At 39.6% G+C, this 12,336-nt stretch overlaps 1 protein-coding gene across 8 annotated transcripts in view; it reads left to right on the top strand.

The window, feature by feature from the left end:
• Positions 1–12,064, top strand: part of LOC110535969 (pre-B-cell leukemia transcription factor 3) — a 75,008-nt gene extending 62,944 nt beyond the window's left edge. For 4 of the 8 annotated variants that reach the window (XM_021621389.2, XM_021621391.2, XM_021621392.2 and 1 more), the window contains 5 exons: positions 5,337–5,502; positions 6,101–6,178; positions 6,629–6,741; positions 7,773–7,862; positions 10,289–12,064. In XM_021621389.2, the coding sequence (XP_021477064.1) occupies positions 5,337–5,502; positions 6,101–6,178; positions 6,629–6,741; positions 7,773–7,862; positions 10,289–10,381 (540 nt within the window). In that variant the 3' untranslated portion in view covers positions 10,382–12,064. The remainder of the gene's footprint in view (positions 1–5,336; positions 5,503–6,100; positions 6,179–6,628; positions 6,742–7,772; positions 7,863–10,288) is intronic. The other 4 variants (XM_021621396.2, XM_021621398.2, XM_021621397.2 and 1 more) reach the window with 2 other exon arrangements.
• The last annotated feature ends 272 nt before the right edge of the window (positions 12,065–12,336 follow it).

Genomic DNA, 12,336 nt, shown 5'->3' with positions numbered 1-12,336 from the left:
AGTTTGTCATCCTAAAATACTCAAGCATAGGAGGAGAGCCAGGAAAGTTACTCCAGAGAATGAGTGTTTGGGTATTTCCAAATAACCTCAAATTTAATGGTGAACTTCAATGACTGTAGTAGAACTATGTGAATCAATAAGCATTAAATATCAGCCTGAAGGTTATCACAGATGTCCAGGTGGATTGTACTGCTTTGATTAATGGATTGATTAAGTAGGTTTGGGTGGACATTATACAATGCCTATATTCTTCTCTGACAAGAAGGAACGGAGTGTGAGTTTCATTGCATGAAAATTTTTGAAAAAAAGTAACCTAACTTAGATCTGTAAAACATGTGCACCAACACTTACAAGCATGAATTGGACTTCTCATCCAGTAAAAGGAATGGATGACTTATTTACTGGTGAAGTAAACAGCATATCCTCAGATTATACCATCCGAGGCCAAATGTGCTTGTTTGTAGCGACCATCAGTGATGCGAAAGGAGCTAATGGTGTTGTTTAAAAGTTGACCTCACTTCATGAGGCAATGGCCCTCTAAATGCAGGATGCAGTCGTATTATTTCACTCTGTCAGTTTGCATGTGTGACACTGGGCTCCTAAATGAAAGCATGTGATTGGATGGCAGTGGTTTGTGTCTTGGTTTATGGATGTGTCTGGGGCCATAATTGATATCTTCTCCAGACAGTGCTGCTGTGAGGGGTCACTCTGCTCCCAGGGCACGAACAGGGACAGGCAGCCCTCCAGACGGACAAACGAGAGAGTTCAGAACACATGGCCGACACAGCACCGCAATCTGTGGTTGCCCAGTTCAGAGCTCACACTCTTCAATTGAGCGACACTTATCAATATTTCAGGTCATTATATATTTAGGCGAGGGCGCGAGGGATGCCTTGGGTTAATGTGTTAAGTATTAATGTTCTCTGTTCTATTATTGATAATATAAGTAGCAGCACGGCCACTGAAACCACCTTTGTCTGTATAATTAAGACCCAAGTGTGAGGCTTCATTAAGGAGTTCTCTAAGAAGTCCTTATAAATCCAGTTGTATTGAGATCTGGGAAAGATCATCTATTCTCTTTCGATGACAAGAGCGGTGTATTGACCAGGAATGGGACAGAAATGTTAGTGGATTATTAACTACTGTTACATGCCCTCTCTAGTGGGTCACTGAGAACAAACCCGGTGTCGTGTTCTTGCAAGGAGTCTGCATGGCCATTATACAATCGCTCCCTTTGATGCAGCTGCTGAGGTCAGGTAATTCAGTCTTTCAACCTGGCTCCCACTACATAGGGAAGTCAATTGAATGCACGGTCTGCCACAAGATAAAAGGGAATTAGTTCTGTGGATTGGGTTGTGGTCCCTACCGTACGGTGCCTGCATTTACACAATGTTTAGCGCAACCTGTGAATCACCAAAGCCAGGGTTCAGTGGGCAGGAGAAAAATGTGTGTAGACCAGAGGAAGTGGCCCCTGAGTACCCAGGCTAGGTGATGCTAACACTGCTGAGGCTGTGCAATCTAACAACACCAAACAGTGGTTAAATACAGTCATAACAGCTTGTCCTGAATAACAGAATAACACTGACCAGGTCATCACAAACTGATATACTGATATATTAAATACCATTTCAACATTATATATCCTGTCAAAGCAATTCTGTTTTTGATGAATTGATTGCAATACTTTTCTATTCCAAGCATTCATGTAACACTGTTGAATACCGGATAGTGAATTATTATCAAGAATCAGAAGACAATATCTCTGACAGAACTACTGTTTCTATAGCATAACCAAAACCAGTGATAGTCACAATGATGATCATTACCGGTATAAAAATGTTCAAAGGCCTCTCATATATTGCTAATCCAAGCTCAGTGTCATAATCATTGTGTTCATTATGCACTATAATGCCATGTAGATGGGCTGCATAAAGTGTCTGGCTATGGTGGGCTAGGTAGTTTTCATTATGTTGTGGCCCTTGTGTTAACACAACGCTGCTGATAAGTGACTTTTTTATGATGCGCTGTGAGGCCCATAGATGCCATTGGAGCAGACGGGTGTACGGCATCAGCCTTGGTCCACCATGTGTTTTCATAAAGGATGGATTAAAGGCAGCTCCAGCCATTACCCAGAAGCACACACAGACAGGCAGCTCAGTTTGGCCTTTACTATTAGATGAAACAGGCCAGAGGCTTTAGAGAGCTGGCTGGATGCTTGTTTTTACCTATGCTTTGTTTTTTCTCTCTTAAATGTTAGCCCAAGTACTATACTGCAGAATCATCACTGTTATTATATGCATTTATTTTAATTAACTGTAATAATGATAATTGTATACTTAATTTAGTTCTACATTTACTAAAATATAACAATGTCATTGCATTTGCCTTAAAGTGATTTCTCAAAGCAGGGTAATGTGTTTTTGTTTCCTGTTAAATATATACAGTAATATCCCAGTAATGATACCACTCAGAGAGAGGTTTTCTATGGTCTGCAATGCTGTTGGTGATCTGGCTCAAAGGGTGAGACTGCCTGCATCCTGTCTGCCCTTAAAAACCACTGTAAGCAGGTTAAGTAAAAAGGATGATGGCTAGGGCTTTCATTGCATCCAATTAAACCTTCCTTGTTAGTTTAACCTCTAGGTAAACCCATCAAACAATTGATGTCAAGGAAACCATGCCAACAGTGGCTTCGCCTGAATGGTCATTAATTTTAATTGGCTAGATATTAAAGATTTAGAAGCACAGAGACATGCAGGATAGAAATGATCTGATGTCATGCAAATCCAGTCAGTTTGCGCTTGCTGCAGTATTGGCGGGCTGTTGGAGATATTAAAAAGTAAGCGCAGGGGTGGAAATTAAATAAAGCTTCATTAGGGGCAGATGCTCTTTGGCTGGTCCGGCAGAAGGCTGCAGGAGCTGAGAGGGGAGCCATAGCACGGCGACAGGCCACTCTAATTTATAGGACTATTAAAACACAAACCTAATCTCATTATTATTCCACTATTATTGCAGAGCCAGCATTCACACACTGGTTTTACCCCATGCAAAGAAAATGTAAATCTTTCTTTCTACTATGAGAGACAGTTGTATTTCTATCACAGTGCGGTAATATTGAAGTAGTAGTCATAGTAATATAATATAAATATTGAAATGTAAATATTGAAACTGCACTTTAGAAATATAGAAGCTGGACCCTATACCGTTTTTAATGTTAGCATTTACTAGTATTGTTAAAGTGAGGTTTCAGGTTTCAATTTGAAGAGACACAGTAGACATTGTCCTGAGATTGTATTTCATATGGACGCAACAGTTCCTCATAAACCCCTTAACTTATTTCACATTTTGTTGTGTTACAGCCTGAATTCATAACAATGTCTCACCCATCTACAACATCATACCTCATAATGACGAAGTGAAAACATGTTTTTAGAAATGTTTGCTCATTTACTGAAAATGAAATACAAATACTGTATCTCATTTACATAAGTATTAACACCCCTGAGTCAATACATGTTTGAATCACCTTTGGCAGCGCTTACAGCTGTGAGTCTTTCTGGGTAAGTCTAAGAGCTTTGCACACCTGGATTGTACACTATTTGCACATTATTATTTCTTCAAGCTCTGTCAAGTTGGTTGTTGATAATTACTAGACAGCCATTTTCAAGTCTTGCCATAGATTTTCAAGCCGATTTAAATCAAAACTGTAACTAGGCCACTCAGAAACATTCAATGTCATCTTGATAAGCAACTCCAGTTTATATTTGGCTTTGTGTTTTCGGTTACTGTCCTGCTGAAAGGTGAATTTGTCTCCCAGTGTCAGTTGGAAAGCAAACTGAACCATGTTTTCCTCTAAGATGTTGCCTGTGCTTAGCTCCATTCCGTTTCTTTTTATCCTAAGAAACTCCCTAGTCTTTGCCGATGACAAACATATCCATAACATGATGCAGCCACCACCATGCTTGAAAATATGGAGTGGTACTCAGTGATGTGTTGTGTTGGATTTGCCACAAACATAATTCTTTGCATTCAGGACATAAATTGAATTTCTTTGCCACATTTTTTGCAGTTTTATTGCAAACAGGATGCATGTTTTAGAATAGTTTTTATTCGGTAAAGGCTTCCCTCTTTTCACTCTGTCATTTAGGTTAGTATTGTGGAGTAACTACAATATTTGTTGATCCATCCCTAGTTTTTTCCTATCACTGCCAATAAACTCTGTAACTGTTTTAAAGTCACCATTGACCTCCTGGTGAAATCCCTGAGTGGTTTCCTTCCTCGCCTGCAACTGAGTTAGGAAAGTAATGACGCACCACCCGAAGTGTAATTAATAACTTCACCATGCTCAAAGGGATATTCAAAGTCAGATTTTTGCGAGGTATTGGAAATCCTCCCTGGTCTTTGTGGTTAAATCTGTGTTTAAAAAACACTGCTTGACTAAGGGACCTTACAGGGTATGTGTGTTGTACAGAGATGAGATAGTCATTCAAAACCATGTTAACCACTATTATTGTTACTTATTACGTGACTTGTTAAGCACATTTTTACACCTGAACTTGAGGCTTGCCATAACAAATGTCTTGAGTCAGTAAGTATTCAACCTATTTCATCTTTTCATTTTTTCTTAATTTGGAAACATTTCTAAAAACATAATACCACTTTGACATTATGGGGGATTGTGTGTAGGCCAGTGACACAATCTCAATTTAATCCATTTAAAATTCAGGCTGTAACACAACAAAATGTGGGAAGGGGTGAGAATAGTTTGTGAAGGCACTTTAGGTCTCACTGTTACTCTTTGACCTCACCATAGCACCACAATGCCTGTGTCCTGTGTTACGCAGCCCGGCTGACAGAATGTGCAGTGGCCAGCCATGGGTTTGATGCTCTGCACTGGTGTAGTACGCAATATCCTTCATTAATATTAAACTGTGTATCTGTTAAAAACACAAGCAAGTTCTACCACCAATGCAGAAGCAAACAAGTCTATATATTTCTTTGAGTGTAATGGCAGAACTTGTTTCCTTAGCAATAGGCCTGGCAATGTAATACAGTCAGGAGAACTTTTCAGTTTGTGTTGTGGGAGACGAGCAACCCCTGGTGTGTTGGTTTTGTCAAGAGACAAACAGAGAGCATGTCATGCTCACTTTTATGAAAACGCACAAGTGATTCCTGATTATTGCTTAATTAGCCTGCATACCCAGTGGACATTACTGCAGAGGCTGGGAATTGGGTACTTGATGGACCCAAACGTCTTGAAACAATCACACTGCTCAGTGCACAGTGCCTTGGCTGCTTGACGTCTGACACCTCGGCTCTCCCTCTGCTCTCTCCCCCAGGTATCCAACTGGTTCGGCAACAAGAGAATCCGGTACAAGAAGAACATAGGCAAGTTCCAGGAAGAAGCTAACCTGTACGCTGCTAAGACTGCAGTAACAGCAGCGCATGCAGTGGCCGCCGCAGTGCAGAACAGCCAGACCAACTCCCCTACCACACCCAACTCCGGTAGGCACCCCTGTGCAGGCCCTAACTCTGCCATCCACCCCCAGCCCTCAGCCCCCAGCCCCCCATGCCTCACCCCCACTCACGCACCATTCACACAGGCAGGAGTGACAGGCACTGCTCCCAGCCTGGGGATCCCAGAGTCTCCTGTCTTTGAGACAGTCGATGCCAAATAAGACAAGCAAACTCATGCATAAAGAGTGCGTTCTTGGTTTGTGAACCGAGAACAGATGTATTTCTGGCAAAAAGACAATTCAAAATGATGTCACTGAGGTTTTGTTTTCCCTTGACTTTTCCTCAGCCCCCCCTCTAATTTGTCAAACTGTAGCTCCACTGTATGGTAGTGCATTTTATTCTAAGAGAGATTGAAAATAATAGCTGGGAGCAGTTAGAGTAGACTGTATAGGTTACCAATGTGAAATAACAACAACAATGCACACAATTATTAATGAATAGGACTCACAAATGACAATACAAAGACATCCAACATAATGTATAGTCCAGGAGAATGACTGTGATTTTGGACTTGGCTGACCTGACAAAGGGATGTGATCTGGTAAGCGATAGCTATTTGAAGTGGTCCCCTTTTTCTTGCACCCAGGATTCCAGATGAAAGATGAAGAATTTCAGCTGGACTCTGCAGAGAGCAAAAACACTCTTTTAACCAACATGTTTACTGGTACTGCTCTTTTCATAAGCTTCTTATTGTCCTTGTCATTGGTATATGATATTTCCCCACTAACAGTAGATAAGGATTAAGGGATGTGGAACAAATTTGGAGCTTAAAGCCACCAGCCACATATTGAATCTCTGTTTGTGTCATGTGATTTTCATTCAGTTTGTTTTGCCTCCTTTTTGGGGAAAATCTGTATAGCCTCTCAGAGTTCTGACATGACCATAATCCTCTCCTCTATCTTGTATTTCCTTGCTTTCCGTCCTTCCCTTTTGTAGTTGCTTACTTTCTGGGAATCTAGTAACTGAGTGTAGTAGTGGGCGCTGTGTTCCTATGTACAGTAGATTGTGTCTGCGTTTGTGTCTCTCTGTGCGCTTGTGTGTGTTAAGTTAGTGTGTACTCTTCCCTCGTAGCCCTCTATATAGTTATTCAGCTACTTACATCTTCCCTTTCCAGGTTCTTCAGGTTCTTTTAACCTCCCAAACTCTGGGGACATGTTCTTGAGCATGCAGTCTCTGAATGGGGATTCTTACCAAGGGGCACAAGTCGGAGTCAATGTGCAGTCACAGGTAGGAGCCAAAAACAGGGACAGGTCCTGTGTGCAAATGCACAGAGCCGTCCCAGTTTTGCCTGTGTGCTGAGCCATCCACAGTGCAGTCTGAAGTACAGTAACTAAGACATGCTGCCCACATTGGGCCAGCTCAAATTCCCACAGTCAGGTCTCCACTGCAAAAGTGAGCCACACTGTGAGCTCCATTTTCTTTTTTACTGACTCTAATTCGCTTTGGATGGAATATTCTGGCCTACCTGAAAATATCCCACCCCATTGCTATCAACAATTATTTATAAAAGCCTCCAGAAAATGGATTTATTTCATCTCTGTAACAGACTTGATTGAAGTTTCCATTTTGTGAATGCATTTGGCTTTGACTTGAGCTCTTGGGTTGGTGTTGGGTTTTATGGTCCCCTACATTCCTCTCTTGTATCTTTTCCTGTCTTTGTCTCATTTTGGTTGTGTTACATATTGTTGTTGTCATCCATTATGTTATTTCTTCAGGTTCAGAGACACATAGAGGAGCATAATCATGCGCATGTCAGATGAACCCCTTAGAACTAGAGACGTATGGCTTTAACACTTCAAAGAACATATGAATCATGTCCGTACAATACAACTGTATTGTCCATATGTTACAGCAAATATGTCCTCGTCATTATGTCCATTCAGATGTATTCCTCCCCTCTATTTGTTTGTGCATATAGTTTTGTTTACAAAACACATTGTTGTATGTTTGAATACTTTATGTGTATAGTGTGGCCTTTCTTTTCCCAGTGGTATGTCTCAACGTTAGAATTTAGACATTTTCCACAATAACTTTCGACATAGCCATAGGTAGAGTAGACATTTAGATGACAGTGGATCCACTCTACATATATTGGATAATGCAAACACCCACCATAATGTGTTGTCTGTGTCTCATAGTCCCTTTCCACATGGAGTAAGTCCTGTATGTTTTGAAATGTGGCATTGAGCATGTGTGTTCATGTAAACCCCCATGCCACAGTGAGTTGACAGCCATGCCCACCCTCTCTCTCCCCACAGGTGGATACCCTGCGCCATGTTATCAGTCAGACGGCAGGATACAGTGAAGCTCTGGGGGGGAACACTATGTACAGCCCAAATGGCTTGAATGTAAGTGATCTCGGTATCCTCTTCCTGTAGGCACCATTCTGGAGACAGTGGTTATTTTTCATTACCTTGAGCAGACCTTGTCCGAACTGGATCCATTCTACTGTAAACATTATACACATAATGGTAGTAGTGTGTAGCTCAGACGGAGAACCCCGTGTTGCTGCCAACTGTCTGATTAAAGTGCCATCTTAGGCAAATTAATTGCACTAATTGATTTTATTTCTTGACTCGTTATACATTTACTTTTCTTAGAAAAAAGTTTTGAATGTTACTTGAAAGGTTGAATGGAAATCTAGGATGTCAGGAGAATAGATAGTAGCAGCTGGGAGCCAGGGAAGTGAGAAACTCCATTCAGCACTGCCGCAGCAACGCAGCAAGTGATTGAGCTTCTTAAAGGATAGAGCAAACATGACACTGGAGATTAGAGATTGTAGCAAAGTTGGCACATTTTTATTGCAGGGGGATAAAAGCAGAGTTTAATGAAACACACCTAGATCATAGTGGAGGTGGAATAAAAATACATTGGATTTAAAATCCCCCCTGTTTTTGATTTTATAAACATCTTGTAATACCTTATGTGACTGAAAGCAAAATGACATAAGCAGGCTTTTAGTTGTATTCTATGTTTAGTTTAGCTGTTTTGAAATGCTTCAGAGACTTTGCCATATCCTTATCACCATGATAAAATATGAAAGTGAGATCGCCTGCAACCTTTTCCAGACGTGAATTCCATCTTCGTTGATGAGGGCTGATATGGTTCTTTTTTACAACACAGTGCATAATCTGAAGCCATCAGAGTAAAGATTAATTTGTTTGATGAGAAAGGATAGAGGCAGAGGGAGAGAGAAATGGTTACTGACATATTTCCCTTTGCAATGTCAGAGAGCAACTATTACCATTTGTTGTCTTCATGTTGCCATGGTTGAGACAGTAGTGATGTGAAGGCTTGGTTATTTTCAGCTTCCCAACATGACAGCTATTGTTATTGAGAGGCATTTTAATATCATGAGCTAATATGTACATTCTGATAGTCATATAAAAGTTATATATTTTCAGTATTGCAAAGAGGTGAACCTAATACTTTCGACATTGCCAACCTTTGTCAATGAACCGCTTAGATGTTTAATTTTCCATACTTGACAATCACTTGACATTCACAAAGTGGGATACATATTTGGAAGTATATTAAAATATCACACTGTTATCTTTAAAATAAAAAGAATTGGGGGGGATTTACCATGTAAGCAAGCACACACACGATAACACAGGCCGTCGTTAGTGTTCTCGGACAGCGTTTGGTGTCATTTTGGTTCTGTTGAGCACCTTTTAGCCTGCAGGCCTTTAGAAGAAGTGTCAACCTCTAGCAGGCTCAACTGAAGTGTTTCTCACTCTCTCACTTTCCTTCACTGTTTAGGCCAGAGCTCAAATAATCACCACACAAACATACTCTCTGAAATACAACATTACTGACAAGTCAACACATCCAATAATAGCACGTGAAAAGAGGAGAAACATCCAGAAAACAACAAAAACATGCTTTGGATAATTCATTTAAAGAGATAGAGAGGCCTTCTCATACAGCAATACTCTTATTTCAATGCAGTACCGACATTGTGACAAAGCAGACCAGATAAAGCTATTTATTAACCTATTCCAGGCGATCTAAATCATCAAAATACTAATTCCCCCAATGAACAACGAGTGCTAGAGCCCCCAATGTACAGTAATGCAGACGGATTGTTTTGATAATGAAGTGCATCATAGATTAATTAGCATACGCTAACCTTTTGTTTTGTTGATGGTGACGAAGGGGATCCAGCAAAGGCTAGTCCCTGCCGCGAGCCAATCGGAGTCAGGCTGGCTCAGACTGGCTCTCTGGGAAAGGCCCTGCCCCGTCACTTCCACTCAGCATTCCCCACCTCACCCACCCCCAGCCCTCCTTCTTCCTGACTGACATAAGAATATGTAGCGACAAGCTGTCTGCCACTGCTGAAATCTGATTAGACATTGATTTCAGGGATCGCTCCCATTGGCTGAGGCATAAGGCACATTTGTTTCTAGGAGTCTCATGGCTGATGCTAGTATAATGCAGAGAATGGCCATTGGCTTTCCAGTTGTACTGCATACTACTGTATATCAAAAAGGAGATACCTCTTTTTATTTATTAATTAGTAAATGAGCATATGGACACAAACAAACTCTACACAATAAGAATGACTCTTTTACCTGTATTTTGGTTATCTGTATTACTAAATATATTTTATTGTACAGAGTCATCTTATTCTCCCTCACATGAAAACATTTTGGGGGGAATAACTGGTCTTGATTACAAATATAGGTTCCTTACGAAGCATTATGTTGTTAACATGGACTTCTTTCATTTGTAGTATTTCGTTTTGATCCCTTCTCTTCTGCTTCCTTCCTAGGCTAATGGGGGATGGCACGATGCAATGACTCCATCTTCTGTAATCTCCCCGACAGAAGGACCTGGAAGTGTGCACTCTGATACCTCGAATTGATCTGTTATCGATGCATCTGATCCCCAAGCTGTAGAGCGTGAACTTTCAATGACTGACCAACCAGAGAGGATAAACAAAACTTTTTTTCAGAACTAATTGTCTGCTACATCTACCAGAGTCCTCAACCCCCCTCACAATGATGTTCTACAATATGGACACCTGATGTTTTCTTGGTAGTTCAGTGAAGTCTTCGCTCAAACTCCATCAGTCTCATGATTATATTTCACCATTTCTCTATTTTATGTCTGTCATTTGAAGGGGTAAGCACATACATGTACCAATCAAACAAGGCCCAGATGTTTATTGCGCAACATTCATTTCAATTGACAATTGATTTAAGAAGTGATGTTCCCCAAGCTGAATTTCTTCCTAAGTGGATGGCATTTGGTGTTGTCATATGCATTCTAAAATGTTTTGGTTTTGAAATGCAATATATATCATTTTTGTTTTGTTTTAGATCAGCTAATTCCCTTGGTATCTTACCTACTGTATATTGACTAACAAAGTAGCAGTTCCATCACTGAATGCAAGGAGTGCAGCAAATAAGAAATGCTACTGTTGTAAACTCACTGGCAGCTTGGAAGAGTTGCTTTCAGTATTAGTTTTGCCTTATAACCACCAGGTTGACATGCAGTCCTTTCGTTGACATGCAGTCCTTTCATTGACAAGACTAATGGGATAACACTGTATTTTGGGAAAAAATCTTCAAGCATAGAAAATTACAACTTTAAATAGGTTAACATTCTGTGTGAGGTGAAAGTCATGTGATATTCAAATGTTATTTTGGGCTATTGGTTGAAATAGTCATGGGTCTAACAGTAAATCCAACCAGTTATAGCACTTCCTTTTGGCATGTGGCAAGATACCAGTCACACAAAATATGTTGTATATAATATAGCTTAAGAGTATTTATACATCCCACCAATCAATACACAGCTTTATTACCTCATTCAAACTCATAGAAACCAATAGATTTTCAACATTTCTATAGCTTAGAGTGCTCACTTACTACCTCTAAACAATATCACCACCATAGTTTTTGTCTTTTTATTTAACATTTTTATTTAGTGGTTTTGATTACATCTTGTAATAAACTCTTTGTTTTTGTTCATGTAATCTAATGTATATTTTAATCTTAAAAAAAGAATGTTGCTTTATTGCAACTTCAAAAAGACAAAAACAAGAAAATGTATGATGTTAACAACAATAATATTAATACTAAGAATAATGAGAAAAAAAGTCATTTTTAAAATAAGAGGGAGAGGTGCAAAATTGTTAATTGGTGGATTTTGAGGGAGGGGCTAGGAGAATGTTGGTCATAAATTAACACCAAACAGTAAAACTGTTGTAAATACTGAAGAACATTTTGAATGTTGCTCATCTTGTTACTAATTCACACAAAAAATAATTATTAAAAACTGTAATACATAGAGGTTTCAGTTTTCAGAACTGTACATTTCAAGCTCTGTTTGACAGGGTTCAAACTTTCTTTCTCTTTTTTGTATTGTATGTGATTCTGAAACTGATAAAGTCATGGAAAATGATTTGTGGCAGTGATTCTAACGTATTAAAAATGTTTAGTGTTTCTTTCTAACCCGACTACACCCTGGACTGAAAAGTCTTCCTTGTGGTAGTTCTGTGTAATTTCAAACATGAATAAACGTTTTGCTTTAAAAATTGAAATTTGTTCTTATTATTAATTTGTACATTACTACTAACAATCTTTCCCCATATATATATATAATATAATTTACATTTATTTGACTTTGACATTCAGTCATGATCCGAATGCATTTACAGAAACTAGTAAAGTCAAAAGAAATAGCGTATCTATATATGGCTCATAAGACCCCCACAGTCATTGCATAAAGTATGACCAATCTAGGTAATTCATTCTGTTGTGGCATGCTAAATATCAAACTATCAACCCTTAAAGAAAGCATGGTTTATCCACA

The sequence above is a fragment of the Oncorhynchus mykiss genome, chromosome 11, assembly GCF_013265735.2.
Source record: "Oncorhynchus mykiss isolate Arlee chromosome 11, USDA_OmykA_1.1, whole genome shotgun sequence".
NCBI lineage: Eukaryota > Metazoa > Chordata > Actinopteri > Salmoniformes > Salmonidae > Oncorhynchus > Oncorhynchus mykiss.
This window is presented reverse-complemented; position numbering and strand designations above follow the sequence as displayed.